Here is a 17333-nt window from a genome sequence, read left to right as displayed (position 1 = left end):
AGTCATCTGTCAAACTGAGGGTGGTGTTATGATTCAGCAGAATGAGGAAACATAGTGACTTTTGATGCGATGCCTCTTTTTAATTTAAAAACCTAGATTGGTTAACAATCAGTTAACAAACAGTTGGGACTAGTGTTCGCCGTATTCCCATTCCTATGATTTATGATGCAAATGAATCTAAATGGGGCCAAATTGTGACATAGTATATATTTCTTTAACCCAAATATGTATATGTTTATTAACACAAAATGACAGATGCACATTTAATAAGTGAGGACTGTGACAGTGTAATTTGCCAGATGTTCTGTCACACTTGTTGAATTGTTTTATTGTCTAGTGGGGGGAATTGTTGGGTCTCTGTAAATTATAGTGTGGTCTAGACCTACTCTTTCTGTAGTGTCCTGAGATAACTTCTGTTATGATTTGACACTATAAATAAAATAAAATTGAAATAGAATTGCTCAGTATTATATGTTTTTTATTTATTGACAGGCAGGTTCTGGACAGTCGATATGGCTTGAAGAGATGGCAGATTGGGGAAGTTGCATCCAAAATTGGACAGCTTTACTACCACTACTAGTAAGTCAAGATATGTCTCGGCCATGCACATCACCAAGTGTTTTCACTGTCTCATGGTTGTATATACAATATATATGTTGATATTTTCTTCAATTGCACACATAGGTTTTAACAGCTGTTAAATAAAAATAATGGTAAGATGTAGGCCTACATCATGTAGCTTAGTTCTAGTTAATGTGGAGATTGCGGCATGCAGATTCCGGATTCTGCAAATTCGTTTATCTGCCTATTTGTTTCTAGTCTGTTAAATCAAAACAGTTTTGCATACATATTGTACAACTGACCGGAACATTGGATCTTGTAATCCTGTAGGCTTTATCGACAATCCCTGAATCAAGCTGGAAGTCTTCACAAGTGGCGTCAAGACCATAAACAAAAATGGGGACAGAGAGGAGGGCTAAGGGCTAGGCTAAAACTAACTCATACATTATCTTAATAACAACGACTCATCACTGGCACTGTCGGGTAGGGATGGGTCTTGAGACCTGGTTCTAGTAAGGACCCAGGTCAAAATTTCTCCAAACCCGAAAATCAATAATGTCGAGCTTACTGATACTGCTATCGAGAAGAGTGGATCATATAACTTTATGTCTAAAAAATAGATACGTGCGCGAACCGGAAAAATTATTTATAGACTAGCCTCCCCACCGCAAATCATTCAAAACATAGTCACACTCACTACCGAAAGCACCGCTCCGTGGACCGCTTAATCGGCTCGTTAACCCTATGAGCCTGAGCTTGTTGTAAACAACAAAAAGTGGCAGCGTTTTTCGGGGTCTTTGTGCAATAAATCCAAACCGTTGTGATACACTTTATGTCCATAATTAGTATATCGCCGCAAGCTTTGATGCTAACCGCCATTTTGATTTTCACATGGTGCTCTGGGAGACCATTCTGACCAATCAAGTTTGTTTACGTCTTGTCAACCAATGGGACGGTTGGTCCGTCATTGCAGATGAAACAAAGATCATAAATAGTGAAGAGGAATCACCCGAGGGCAGATATGACCATAAGTTGTAAAAAATACGTTAGAGCTTAGAGCAGGGCTGCCCATTACGTCGATCGCGATCTACCGGTCGACCTCAAAGTAGTGGTGGGAGATATTGACAAAAATGAATATCTCGATATTTTTTTTTGATATCGATATTCAGACGATATATTTGAAATCCTTCTAGAAGTTAAAAGAAGCCCTGTTCGGAGGCTATTTCGGTGGTTCTCTTGGGAAAATGTACAAGCAAGATGAAATCATAACAATAAACAAAGGGCTCTGTTCTGTAACATATTGCACACAACCATGTCCTAGGGCTGTGCAATTAATTGAATTTCAATTTCGATTTCGGCTCCCAACGATCACCAAAATAGTATAATCGAGAAAAAACGATTATTTTGCCATGTTTTGTTTTGCAAGAACACGCGCATGCTCACATCCGCCCCTCCCGAAGCCATAAACTCTCTCAGCCTATACAGTCAGGGAGGCAAGTTGTGTGCATATCCTCCGCTGGAATATAAAAACTCAGCGCGAATAAAGATGGCAGAAGGAGATCAGCCACAGCAGCGTTTTGGTGAGCAAAAAAGGCAAAACCAACTTGGTTGTCTGGGAGCAGCTAACGTTAGCTAACCCTGCGGCTGCGGTCCCTCTGCCACTGCCTCCCCGCTGTAGTAATCTTTGTATTCTCCCGACACGCTGTATTCACTTACTTAAACGTTTTTCCAGCTTAGTGGCGGTGCATATAGGCACACTGCTCAAAAACAACATGAAAAAACATAGTAACGTTCCCTCAGCATTTAGTTTAGTTGTTAAACTGTATGTAAAAGGAGCAGGGACGTTAAATCAGTTGTTTCACGTAACGTTACTCTAAGGTACCGCCTATGTGCTGGATTTTTCCATAGGAAATAAGCGACATTATTTTTGTCACAATGTTTAGTAATGAAAGTAGTAGTGGTCATAGTGATTGAAAATGTGATGTGAGATGCACATTGTGTTATGTATCTGGAATTGTTCATTAGCTGTGTAAATTATGTGTGATATCTGTAAAGCTGAACCGACTCACAAAACAGAATTTATTCTGATCCAAAGACTCTTTCTGTGAGATAAAGGACACTAACAGATTATACCCTGGACACTATCCATTATATCCAAAGGTAATCGTGTTAAATAATCGGGATTTCAATATTGACCAAAATAATCGTGATTATTATTTTTTCCTTAATCGAGCAGCCCTACCATGTCCTTATTGGAAGCAGTCCTGGAGCTGGGACAGGGCCGGGTCAGACTAGGTTCTGATATTCCTTCTACTTGGCTGTATAGTCCTTCTGACCGGGATTTATGCTGGGATCAGGAGTTGGATGTGATCTGACTGGCCCAGGTGAGGGAGAGGTGCAGTTCTGTGTGCTTTTTTGATGTTAGAGTATACATGGTCTAGTGTGTTCTTCCCTCTAGTAACACAATCTACATGCTGGGAGAAAGCTGGAGGGGAACAGACTTTAAGGACGCCTTGTTAAAGTCCCCTGTATCCCGTATCCAGGTGATCGCAGTTTGTTCACTATGGTTAGCAGTGAACCAAACTTGTGCTAACGTTAGCATCGGGGGCTATGTAGACGGCAGTGTGCTGTTTTCGTGGTAAATAAAATGGTTAGTATATTACCAATAGGGCTCCAGGTCAGGTGAGCCGTGCTGGGCAACGATCCTGTTGGTACTCCATTAATTGTGCACAAAAATGCAGTCCTCCGCCTCTGGTCGTGCCGGAGTTATTTTCTCATTCTGCCGGTAGATAGCTAGCTTGGCGTGCGCCGTGTCGCTAGCGCCGACAACAACCTGGAGGGCTCGGTCAGGCCTCCAGGATGTTATGAGCCGCCTGGAAGGCTCTCATAACGGCTGTGTTGTATCGTGGTCCTGTATTGATTAGTTCAGTGTGGCTGTACGTACTTGTATAAATATATACCAACAGGAGAGCCGCTGCACAATCGCGCACCGCCATCTTTGTTGACATGAGTGAACGTCATAACACACAGGTAAGAAGTAGTAGCAGCTTACTCTTGTGCGGGACTATCGTGATTTTGTACAAAAAATACAGTCAAACAAACCCCTACAGTATTAAAATTGCTACATATAATTGTTTAGAAGGTTATAGTGTGCGTTATTTGTTTTCTCTTTAACTTCCTTCAGCTCTTTTCATGTTTTGGGGGTCGGATTGTACAAATTATGAAATATTCAATATCCCAATTTTGCATATCGTCCAGACAACAATTTGGATATTATCGTCTAAACGATATATCGCCCATGAGTGGGGGAGTTGGACCAAGTAAGAAGCCAAAAACCTACCACTTCCATACAGAATGGGAGGAGGACTTTTTTTCCCCACAATGTCCTATTCGAAGTGTGTTTGCCTCATCTGCAAATCTACCATTGCTATTCTGAAGAAGGGAAATGTGGAGCGGCATTTTTGGACTGTCCATAAAGGATACGGCACTGACTTCCCTCCGCAAAGCGAACTGGGAAGGAGAAAGGTGCAAGAACTAAAATCCCAGTTGTCAGGACAACAGGCCTTTTTCTCACAGCTTACCACAAAAGCGAAGACTGCCACCGAAACATCGTTCTGGGTGAGTCACGTCATCGTTAAACACAAGAAATTCTTCCAAGACGGAGAGATGATAAAAGAGGCATTCATTGAAGCGGCTGAATCGTTGTTTCAAGACTTTAAAAACAAACCAATAGTATCTTCAATCAAATCTCTCCAACTATCAAGAAGTACAGTTACACAGCCGAGGATGTGACCGAGAAACTTAGGAGGGATATTGCGGACTGCGAGTGTTTCTCACTGCAATTAGACAAGTCTACAGACGTGAGTGACACAACCCAGTTGTGCATTTTTATTCTTATGGTGTTTACCGATATGACTGCCAAAGAGGAGCTGTTAACAGTACTGCCCATGAAAGAACACACGCGGGAGAGGACATTTTTCAGTCACAAAAACTTTATCGAGAAAACTCAGCTCCCAGTGTGCAAATTGGTGTCCATCACCACGGACGGTGCGCCCGCGATGGTTGGCCACTTGAATGGATTTATTGCCAAGTGCAGGGAGGATGATGCCTTCCCCGACTTCCTCAATTACCACTGCATAATACACCAACAAGTGTTAAGCGCAATCATGCTGAACATGAAAGAGATAATGGATGTGGCAACGAAGATCGCCTGTTCTAGTTGTGCCAGATTTCTTCAAAGACTGCTGTTCCGTGTGCATCTGGAGAAGGCGGACTGCGACCACACTGAATTGTTGTAACACACTGACGTAAGATGGCCTAGTCGAGGGAAATTCCTGCAAAGATTTTGAGTGCTCTGTCCGCAGATTAAAGAGTTTTTCCTTGTATCTAAACATGCAGAATACAACCATCTAAATGACTATCAGTGGCTACTAGACCGATCTGACCAACATGTTGAATGACCTTAATCAGGGCTCGACAATAAGGCTTGTTCGCTTGTCCGGGACAAGTGGATTTTTTGTAGGGCAAGTGGAAGAGAAATTTACTTGTCCCACTGGACAAGTTAAAACTCAAACAAACTAAAATGCCATGTTAGTTCACGTCATGTACCACTCATTTAGGGCTGAACGATTAATTACATTTGCAATAATATCGCGATATGTTAAAACGCGATTTCCTAATCGCAAAGGCTGCGATTTGGTCTCGATTTTATGACTCGCGAGAGCAAATCAGTCTGCACTACGCAGAGAAAGCATCAACTTAGCACGCTAACGCTACACTGTACCTTGAGCTGATCTCTGTCATTCAAACAATTCTGAGTTGAAGTTTAAAACTTTTACAGCCATTTTAATAAAATGAAGGGTTTTGTTCGGGCTCGAGTCCATACATGCAGTTAATGGATACAGGCACACAGAACTGAAGGCTCGGTTGGCAACATGCTAGCTCTGATTAGCGGTTAGCTCCGGTTAGCGGTTAGCTACGTTATAAAGATATGGGTGGAGGAGCTGCCACTGAGAGGGGTAACAATCAGACTGATACTGAATGTCTGTTACCGATTTGAAACGATAATTTCTTTCCCCCGCAATCCCGGTCAGCGGACCACTAACGTTACACCCAGCCCACTGTTCACCTCGTTCTCTGTAAGCAATGCAGCATGAAAGCACGGTGAACCTGCTGGCGTTAGTTAGCTAACGTTAGCTTGCTAACTCCACCTTAACGTTACCTCCTCGCCACATCGTTGACAGAAAAGGAGAGACCCGGTGCTAATACGGCACCGGTGCCTTAACGACCGTTATCTACCGGACCGAATTGCAACACGGTGCCACTGAAATGCCTGCGCTTCTCTCGGATGCTCCGAAAACGGACGTTAGAGGCAACCTAAACATCGCCGGATGTTACGATAGTTAACACTACACTCAACAGCAAGTAACGTTAGCCTATTGTTAGCTAGCAGCTGGAGTAAACCGTTAAAATGCTGCTGACCGCTAAACAGTGTAAAAGTGTGTCTGTATTTCACTGGAGAGGAACATATGACAGTGTGCCGCTGCTGTTGTCGGAAAAACACAGATGTTGCGTTCACTTGAAATTCGCCCTGCCAGCGTCGTGCTGCATTCAAAGTTGTTGTAAAATACCCTTTTCCTATCCAGTGGTTGTTTTTGTCATTTAACAGGAACTTACTGGTGAAATAAGTTATTGTTATAAGTTATTGTTGTTACATTTTTAATAAATCATTTAATTTTGCTTTAGCAATAAACAAGCCGTTCTATAATGTCGGTTTTTTTGCTCCTTTTTGAAAAAAAAAATTAAAAAAATATGCAGATTAAATTAAATTTAAATTAAAAGACTTAGTATCTCAGAATATAAACTAAGAATCTCAAAGTAACAAGAAAATGTCAAATATTGACTTAGAATCTCAATATATTGGCTTAGTATCTCAATATATTAATTTATCTCAAAATATTGACTTAGTATCTCAATATTAACTTAATATCTCACTATATTGTTCAGTATCTCAATATATTGATTTATCTCAAAATATTGACTTAGTATCTAAATATATTGACTTATCTCAAAATATTGACTTAGTATCTCAATGTATTGACTTAATATCTCACTATATTGTTCAGTATCTCAATATATTGATTTAACTCAAAATATTGACTTAGTATCTCAATATATTGACTTAGCAACTTGACAGTGGAGGCTACACAGAGCAGATTGAAAACTGTCTGTCAGCCTTTAACAAACTGTTTCAAGACTTTGCTTTATTGGAGCCAGTCGCTACATTCATGTGCTACCCTTTTCAGGAAGATGCTGAGGTTGATTTACTTGCATCAAAAATTGCAACATTGTTTCACCTGAACTCGTCTGGAGTGGAGGATGAGATCCTGACACTACAAGCTGACATTGTGCTCATGGACAGTTTTGGAACTTACTCACAGAGGAAAAATACCCCAACATGAGGAAATGTGCTACCTCCTTGACTGCATTATTCGGCTCCACTTATTTATGTGAGTCAGCCTTTTCCCACATGAAGATTAGGGCTGAAACGATTCCTCAAATAACTTGAATAATTCGATTACAAAAAATCCTCAAAGCAAAATTCTTTGCCTCGAAGCTTCGTTAAATCAATGTAATTAAGGTTGTACGGCTCACTGTGTTTCCACACGGAGGATTATTACTAGCGCACAAGAGGTTGGTGCTTCTGCGGACACAAGCATGGACAGTATATAAACACAAGACTGACGGCCCAGATTACAAATGAAGGAAGACGAAAATAGCGAGGGTCTAAGAGAAGAGACAGGCGAGAGAAAACGCCAGAAAGTTTGGGATCATTTTAAGCTACAAACATGCTGCTACATCATCTCAGTAGAAAACATCCAGTGTACTCAACCATTCCATGGAGCGAACCCAACACAAGGTAACAAAAGTCTGCTGCTCTTGTCCACTGCGCTGTTTTACACAACTAGCCTACAGCATGCTAGTCTGCTAATAGCCATGTTTTACCAGAAAGCTAAAATTAAAGCTGTCGGTTTGTAGTCTAACTGTTTATTAGATTTATTAGTTTGCTACTAATCGAATTTCAGACAAACCGGCTCCTCCCCCCAGCATGGCCACTTAATATGCATGTGAATGACGTCATGACGGTGATATCTGTATTCTTTATTCTTTCTCCTCACTGTGTATTAGGCTTCTGAAAATGTGTCCCCCAGAACAGTGTAGTTGAAAAGCCCTGCTGTAAGCTTTGTACCGTCACATTTACCCTCTTGTCAGTGAACAGCTCTTTTGCATATCCAGTGCAAAGAGCCAGAGGCAAAAAGGGGAAGGGGGTGAAAAATATTAACATTTGGGCCACCAAAAATTTACTATTGTAATGTATTTGTTTTTTAAGGCTCTTGGAATTTGGCAATAAAAAATGTTGCTTTTTCTAAAAAAGGAAACCTGTCTTTTGTATATATACAAACAACAGTTTTTTTGTTTTTAGTAAACAGCAATAATAATCATTTACTATTGCTGTAAGTATTTCTTATCCGATTAATCAATGGAATGATCGGTAGAATACTCGATTGCTAAAATAATCGATAGCTGCATCCCTAATGAAGATTATTAAGTCCAAATGCTGTTCCACCATGACTGATGATCATTTCGAAATGTACTTGAGGCTGGCTATCGGTAGCTATTGTCCGGACTATGAATCCCTGGCTGATTCCATTCAGTGCAAGTCATCAGAGTAAGGTGATGACAAAAAAATTTACAGTTGTATTGTGCACAACTTATAGTGTACATATAAATGATTTTCAATATATTTATAAATATATGTATAAATAAATATATGTTTAGCATTTTTATAGTAGGTAGATCATTTTGACTTGGTCATTTTTAAAAGTAGCTTGCAAGCTGAAAAAGTGTGGTCACCCCTGGCTTAGAGGGTTAAAACAAACACAGCAAATGAGACCGAAGAAATCAAACACAAACACAGTTTTTGCAATAAAAGCAATAATAGTTCTGTTAAGATTTAGAATTTGTTGTCTCTTCTTTCCACCAAATAATAGAAAAGTATTGATAATTGTATCGATAAAGACTTGATCAAATGGTATCAATATCAATAAAAACGTTGGACGGGCCCTCGCGCCTCTGTGCACGTCTGGGTTACTGGCGGGCGCAGCTCCTTGCGACCGTGCATTTGTGCCGCACTCAGACACTGCAAATCGTCAGCAATGAAAAGGGAACGTCCTGCTGAGTTCAACGATACCTCACACAAGACTCTACGTCATACAGTTCATTAGCTGTGAAAGGGGGCGTCGCCAAAGCATAGGGGTCGGGGCAAACCTTTACCAATAAAAAAAGGAAGTCTCTGCTGAGTTCATTGATACCTCACATAAGACTCTACCTTAACCCTTGTGTTGACTTTGGGTCACATTGACTCGTTTTCAATTTTTGTTTTATATCAGAAAATATGGGACGTAGAAATAAGCGCTGAAAATGTGTAGAAGAAAAATTTAACAATTTAAAACGTTGGAAAAAGCAAAAACAGTCGTTTTCTAGGTTGACGGGAAGACAACACAAGGGTTAAACGCGTCCCCAGTTATGAAATGGGGCGTGGCTTAAGCATAGGGGGCGTGGCAAACCGTCACCAATTAAAAAGGAACTCTTTGCTGAGTTCAATGACACCTCACACAATAGTCTAAATCAAACGGGTCATTAGTGATAAAGGGGGCGTGGCTAAAGCTTAGGGGGCGGGGCAAATCGTCATCAATGAAAAGGGAACTCTATGCTGAGTTCAGTGATACCTCACACAAGACTCTACCTTAAACAGTTCAAAAGCCATAAAAGGGGGCGTGGCCTGAGTACATGGGCGTGGTTAAAGTATAGGGGCCAGCTCAGTGTCACAAGTAGACCACACATTCTAAGTTTCATGTAAACCGGATGATGTTTGTCATATAAGGCTGATTTCCTCTTGCCAGCGGGGGGGGGCGCTATGACCAAAAGTCAATATTGGCCTGTATATGTCATCAGGCCTGGACTCTTGTTGATTGTGGGAAATTTCAAGAAGCTATGACTAGGGCTGGGTACCGAACGTCGATACTTTTATGGTATCGAAAAATTCTTTATCTTTCGGTGCCAAATTTCGGTTCCAAAAGCATCTGAGCGCGTAAGCGCAAGCTTATCTGTCCCCTCTGCATATTGACACAGAGCGGAGCTCCGACCGACACACGCACGCACGCGCGCACGCACGGAGAGGTGCGGACGGAGTAAACTGTCTGCAGTTTTGTTGAAGTCTCAGAGAGTCACGGTTGGTTTCAAGTGTGGTTACAGTTTTTTAAAACTTCACGCAGACGCGATATGATATTAATTGCGAGCCGAAAGCGCTCGCGGTGCTGTTGCCGTTACACTTCCTCTTACAAGCAGCCACAACGGTGGTTTCTCTGCCCTGATGAATGACTGACAGGCTGAGCTTGCAAGGCAAGGCACTTTTATTAATGTTACTCTGAGTGAGCAGTTTTACCTGATTTTTTTTAACAATTTTTGTTGATGTTGAAATGAATTTTAAAACATATGGTATCGAAAAAAATCGAATCGTTAGGAATCGGTATCGAAACTGAGGTATCGAAATTGGCACCGGATCGAAAAATTCTGAACGATACCCAGCCCTAGCTATGACAGTGTACACTGTAGTTACAGCCACTTTCTTGTTCATCGCTAAACACTCAAAATGGCTCCAATTACGTTTTTTTGTACGTCTTGACATGCTACATATGTGTACCAAGTTTCGTGAGTCTACGTTAACCGTACTGCTGGGGCTCAAGTTATGAGACATAATAAGCGTATGAACGTTTCAACAGCCAAAAGAGAAGTCGGCTATAAACTATAAAATATTTTATTGAAAAGATGTTAAAAACAGCCTACCTTGTTTTATTCAATGTGTTTTTATTAGAATTATTTTCAAATAAAAAATAATTTGGCTTTTATAAAGTATTTTTCAAAAAATTACTCTTGAAAAAGGGGGGGTCGTCTTATAATCAGGGTTGTCTTATATTCTGACCCATACGGTACTTGCGCACAACGGGCTGACACTTCTGTGAACACAATACACAATACTGAGGGCACAGATTACACATTAAGGAAGAGAGCAAAAATAGTGAGGGGCTAAGAGAAGAGACAGGCAAGAGAAAACAACAGAAAGTTTGGATACATTTTAAGCTGAAAAAAACTCTGTACAGTGTGTCTATTGTAAAATCAAACTAGCTCTCCACAATAGCAGGGCGTCAATGCTACAGCATCTCAGCAGAAAACATTCATCCAACATCTTATCCATTCCACAGAGCAAACCCGACACAAGGTAACATTAACGTCTGCTGCCTCTCGTCCACCGCTCTGTTTTATGGCGTCTTCTACCTGCTCGACTCGCCTCGACTCTACTCGCCTTTTTTGGTTTTCCATTATGGAAAAAAAGTCCCTGGTACCTACCAACAGGTACTTTTTTCAGTATCCCCTCCGTCGAGGTACTTTTTTCAGTATCCCCTCCGTCGAGGTTCCAAGTGAGCTGAGGCGATACCAAAAGGTGACGTGAAAACCTGCAGACTAGAGATGTTCCTATACTGATACCAGTATCGGTATCGCCTCCGATACTGCCTAAAATGCTGGTATCGGTATCGGGAAGTACTGGAGTTTATGCACTGATCCGATACCACATAATAAAGCCCTTATGAAAATCTATGTTCAAGTAGTTTTCTTTTTCCGTTATAACTGACTGTCAAACTGGATAATAAAAGAAAGTTCTGTGGCATTCATTGTTTGTTTGTTCATGTTTCACAAAGAGTTTAACCTGAGCCAGACTGACAACAAAGATAGAAATCATATCCATACAGGGATAGTAGTATATAGTTGTTAAAACATGTTCAAATATAAGACACACTGGCAGTGGCGCAAAAAGTGGGTATGCGCTATATGCGGCGCAGCACCAAAGCAATGGTAAAAAAATAAATAATACAAATTTAAAAATATTTTTTTATATCTAGCTGCTTTTGTGCGTTTCTAAATCATTTCTGCATTTCCTCAATGTTACAGAACATTTTAGAGGACTAACAGGCTAAAGTAGGCACTCTATCTCATGAGATTCCATTTTGACATACTGTAGAAGAGTACTACTATGGCCACGCCAAGACCCGGGCTATTGAAGGGCAGGTCTTGGCGTGGCCATAGTAGGATTCTTAATATTGCAAGCGGGGGCGCCACCGTGAGCGCTGAGCGAGCAGGTACAGTAGTGAGTTGTTGTCTATGGAAAACGATGTATAAAGCAAAAAAGCTGTTGGGGGCTAAAAATTGAAAAAGTGATAGCATGTCAAGGGATGCAACAGCAGTTAAATAAGTGGGTGGTGAAAGGCAACAGGTAGGATTTATAGTGTGCATCTGTGCTTGGAGGCTTGCAAATATTCATGTTAACAGATTAGCTAGCGTTTGCTAACACTGGCAATGTAGCAGCCAAATGGGGGTTCATGGCTAGCTTAGAATATGCAAAACCTAGGTTGTTGAGCTGAAAAATGGAAAATATAAGGTAGCATGTACAATAGATGGCAATAATCTGGAAAACGTAACTAACTCTGGTACTATGGAATCATGCATATATTTTGTTTTACCATTAGCTGTCAGACATATACAGGCTATAGTTACATCTGTTGGATGACATGGAAGCTGTAATTACAGTGTCACATCTCTCTCTTTTAAGGTCTGTGCTAAGTGGCTCTCCATATTTGTACTTTCTAAAATTCAAAATGTGAATGTAATTTCAACAGCAGCACAACCTTACTGCATAATAGTTTTCTTATCAGATGCCATCACTAGGCTGATTTAAGAATTGAATTGAAGCTGCTATATTTAACAGTGAGTTAATTTCATTCAGGTGTGAGGATGGTCTAACATTAGGTGGAAGTGTAGGGGGAGCCACTTGATACCAACAGATTCATTTCTTAATATTATTAATATGGAAAAACTAATATGGAAAATCAATTACATAATGTTTGTTTGACAATATGTCTTAGTGGAGAAGAACACAGGCAAGGAGTGAATGAGACAGACATGAGGTTGGCGATGGCATCAAGTAGAGATGAGACCAGTGATGACATCAGGTAGGAGTTCTATTAGTTAGACCACACAAAACTAAATGTCCAGTATGGTTTGAAGTACTGTTGACCAACGAATTCACTATGTCCTTTTTGGAAAAAAAAAATAGTGCAGACAGAGATGGAAAATATAACAATTAGCCTATGTCTGATGTAGTAAACAAATCAGAACGCAAATTTAAACATTGCATCATCAATGATGATTTATTTATTGTAATGAAAGTATTTTCATTACAGTACAAGAAAAAAGTGGGCTACAATAATGTGGTTGCCACAGGGCAACCAGGGGTGATGATTAGGTTGCCACTTGTCACAATTTGGTTGCACACTGGTATCGGATCAATACTCGGTATTGGCCAATATGCAAGTTCAGGTATCAGAATCGGTATTGGGAAGCAAAAAATGGTATCGGACCATCTCTACTGCAGACTACTGATTGGTCGAAGAGAATAGTCGCTAATCACTGCGTCATCATTGCTAGCGACAGATGGGGGTGTCCTGAACAAACCCGCCATTTTTAAATAGTTTAGCCAGCGGTGTTTTTTTTTTGTTTTTTTTTTGCTGCCTTCAAAATTCGTCTTCTGGCTATGGCAACAGCCACATGCCGAGAATCAAAAACAACACACCTTCGACGTTCTCTCGCTCTCTGTGTGTGTGTGTGTGTGTGTGTGTGTCGTGTCGTGTCGTGTCGTGTTAGGTCACGACAGTTTGCTGCAGCCGTGCTCGCCTCACGCATGAGGCAGTACTAAATCTGCAATGGAAAAAGGACGGGGCACCGCAGTCTAGCAGAGTAGAGCTGGTACTAGCGATGGGTAATAGGGCTTTGACTTTTGCCCCAAAATCATATTCGAAGTTCGTTTGTTTATTAATATTTGAATATATTAGAATATTTATTAATAATATTTTGACCATTAAATGCCTTCAGTAAAACCTATATTGGTATCAAACTTAAGTAAAAAAGAAAAGTCAGACCCTGGATTAAACTGACAGGAAGTTTGGAGCTTTCACCGTAGTGGTCTGATGTTTATACTTGTGTGCTGGTGTGTGCGTCGAGCCAGCGTGTATGTGTGGACAGTGTTGCCAACTTAGCAACTTTTCAGACCCCCTTAGCAACTTTTTTTTTTCTCACAAAAGCGACTAGCGACAAATCTGGCGACTTTCTGTAGAAAAGACAGAGACTTTCTGTAAAAAAAAAAGTCGCAAGTATTGTCCAGCGAGCACCCAAGGTATTTCTCTCCTGTGGCCCCAAAACAGTCACCTCTCTCTTCTGTTCTGTGACTGAGGAGCAGCCCCTCCCCTCTGTGCTCTCTCCTCATGTGCAGCAGCACTGCGAGCAGGCAGGTAGAAAGGGAAGAAGGGACAGGGTGCGGGGCCAGTGTAGGTAGGAGAAACAACGGCACGCAACAGGAGAAAGATGCCGCTGAGCTGGCCTGGCCCTGGGCAAGCCAGCCTTCTTTGAGAATTAGGGGGGAATGCAACGCTACCAGCCCTACTTTAAAGAAACTAAAGTGTTGCATTTGAGAATGGAATTTAGTGTGTTCTTGCATTAGGACTATTGTTTTTGGTGGGAAACACTGTGGTCCCTATTTTAATCACAAAAGCACAGTAACAATTGCAAAACAAGGCTTGGTCGCTCGGACTGTGTGGGTGTCTTCAAGCGGACCAGCTACATTCGTACATGTAAGTGCATCAGCGTAAAGTGCAAAAGTGAAGTGGAATATAAATAAAGGGGTGTGGTGATAAATAAAAATATTTTCAGCATGAAGTGTACGGAAATGTTATGAATGTACTGAAATATGCTCCACTCCAGAGATGGTAATGCAACTACTTTTTTAATCTTCATTGACAGCCTTCGTACCTCAGAAACAAGTTACCTGAATGAGGCCTTTTCATTCTACTCAGCCATTCGTCAGCGCTCCTACTACTATCAGGTCAACAAAGAAGACAGGTATGTTCTAAAAATCTTTTTTTTTTTTAAATGTTGTGAGTTGCACTTTTAAGGAACTAGATGTCTTTGCTTGGATATAATAAATTGCTTTTTAAGATTTCATTTGTTTACTGCTGTTTACAAAAAAAAAAAACTGAGCCAAATATCTGTTTTCTCTTTCCATAAATTATGGAAATGTGCAGGAAATTTAAAGTCTAGGTTCTAGTTTTATTGTCTACAATCCCACGACCATTAAGACCAAGACCATCTCTCAATACTCTGAGATTCCTATTCTGTCGGTGGCTCTCAGCCATATGTTTATTGGTTCCTATTGAAGATGTAAATCTATAAAAACATGTCATGAATATAATTTAATTTTTAAAAAGTAATTTCCTTAATCATTAGGAAATATTGCATTACTTCGGGACTATTTTTTTAGGAGTAGATTAATCCACATTTGGTAATCTTGTAAGATTTTGGAGTAAGAGTGTGGCTCATTGATGTGTTTTTAATAGTTTTTGGACAACAATGGAGCTCTATGGCACAGAGGAATAATATCTATCAGGCTTTGGATACACACAATACTTGTAGTAGCATACATTTGTTGTTGGTTTGGGTCTGCAACTAGGTTTGTTGATAATAATAAAATGTTTATTATAATAAGAAAAATATAGAATAACATTAGACTGAATTTTGCATTACTTAGACACTGACAAGCAAACTAAGATGATCAGTTGTATGCAAAAACACAAACATGCTAATTGTAATCCTCTGATTGAAACGTGAACCATACGTGTCATCAGTAGCTTTAACAAACAAGGCTTTAAATGTGCCCTCCTTTTAATGTGGATTTGTTTTACTCTACAAGTTCTTATTTCCTTCTCCTATCTTTTATCAGGCCAGAATTAGTAGTGAAGAAGCTTCGATATTATGCTCGCTACATAGTCGTCTGTTTACTGCTGAACAAGATGGACCTAGTCAAAGTATTGGTGAAGGTATGGAAGCAATTTTTTTAACTACAGCATGCTGAGTGATCAAAACTTGGGAAACCTTGGTTTTCTGAGGAGCATAAAAGACATCCCCTGAACTTGTGTCATTTACCATTCATAGCATTCATTTCAGTATCTCACTATGGGATGTGGACAGCGAAGAGATGTCGAGAAGTTAGTAAAAAGAGATGGGGATTGACATGCAACAAACTGTCCACAAACTTTGCGGTTTATGGTTGGTACCCCAACCCTGCCCCAACCCTGAGGCCACAAGAGCCCCCATTGCGCATAAATCTTATAAATTGGCGCACTTAACCTCCTTTTATGTTTTCATATATGAAATAACAATTATCGATTTAAAACCTGTGCAGTGGTGGCCTAAACATTAGAGATGTGAGCTTGTGCCCAGACGGTTGTTGTTTCAGTTCTCCGTACAGTGAACTCCTCCAGAATAAATAAAGGTGGAAAAATAATAATCCTTTAATTGACCATTAGCCCTGTTAGTTTAAAGGAGACATATTATGCTTCTTTGTATTTTCAGTCATATGTATAATGTTGCAATGTCGGGTGTTACATGGCCAAAGCTATAAATAATGAGGAAAACTTATTTAAAAGAAATCCCTGTGAGCCAAAACCTTAGATTTCCCACTGTTCTGAACAGTTTTTTCTACTCTTGGCTCTGTTTCATGTCATACCGAGCTGGGTTTTGTTATATAGTCATCTGCTCTGGGCAGACATGCTACTGCAGTGTTTACATTACATACCCTGTCACATGTAGCTACATGCTAACGCTAGGGAAAGCTGTAATCTTGGCTGTAAATGTTGTTAATTTCTCCCCAGTTTCGGGGCACATTCCTGCTGGAACATGTCTGGGTTGTGCAGTATTTAGTTCCGCTTGGCTGCAAAGGTTAATTTCCAGTCCCATTTGTATTATATTTTTAAAATATTATTTATGAGCATTTTAGGCCGGTGCTTTTTGACGGTAGTAAGTGCCTCTATACTCCATTACAATTCACTGCTAACTACATGTAGCTACATGCTAATGCTAAGGAAAGCTGTAATCATGCCTGGATGTACAATGTTATTTTCTCCCAAATTTCGGATCGCATTCCTACTGGAATAGAAGACCTAATTGGTGATTTTTCATGGTATAAAGTCCGGCAAAAGCAAAGAACAGATGTGGAGACTGCAGAGATACGGAAACGCTGACCAATCAGAGCAGACTGTCTTTTTCGGAAGGGGTGCTTAAAAATACCGGCGCTCCAATCCATGTTTCTGCTTTACTGCTAGCAAAGCATGGACAAGTTTGTGAAAGGACTGCCTGCATGTGTAACTGAATACGGAATACTGCCACCCTTGAATCCTTGTGTGGCTGTGGTGAAAGAGGCCACAAAATGCTTGAAGATCTCTCATAGTCTGCCCAGTAGGGCTGAACCATTTTGGAAAATAATCTAATTGCTATTTTTTTCACCAATATTGCGATTGCGATTTAATATGTGATTATTTTTTAAGCTCTTTGTCTTCTGTATTATTCAACAAAGACAAGCAATAAATCATCGTATAGTATGAACAACACAAGATTAGATAGATTAAACAAACTGTTCTTTCACCTGTATGTGATGATAAAATTAGATGATATATACAAAAACACTTGGGAGTTTTGCGAGACTGTACGGCGATTTGGCCCATACCTGTAAGCGGGCTCCATAGCGTCCCCTAAGGCGTGGAAGGGCTTAA

General features: G+C 40.4%; 1 protein-coding gene across 1 annotated transcript in view; it reads left to right on the top strand.

Annotated features, from left to right (window-relative positions):
• scai (suppressor of cancer cell invasion) overlaps nt 1–17333 on the top strand; it is a 71986-nt gene that overhangs the window by 24992 nt on the left and 29661 nt on the right. The window contains exons 4-6 of the mRNA XM_028602440.1: nt 493–579; nt 14530–14628; nt 15506–15602. Coding sequence (XP_028458241.1) covers nt 493–579; nt 14530–14628; nt 15506–15602 — 283 coding nt within the window. The remainder of the gene's footprint in view (nt 1–492; nt 580–14529; nt 14629–15505; nt 15603–17333) is intronic.

This window comes from Perca flavescens, chromosome 16 (assembly GCF_004354835.1).
Source record: "Perca flavescens isolate YP-PL-M2 chromosome 16, PFLA_1.0, whole genome shotgun sequence".
Taxonomy (NCBI): domain Eukaryota; kingdom Metazoa; phylum Chordata; class Actinopteri; order Perciformes; family Percidae; genus Perca; species Perca flavescens.
The sequence above is the reverse complement of the archived record's forward strand: the minus strand, read 5'-3'. Positions and strand labels throughout refer to the sequence as shown.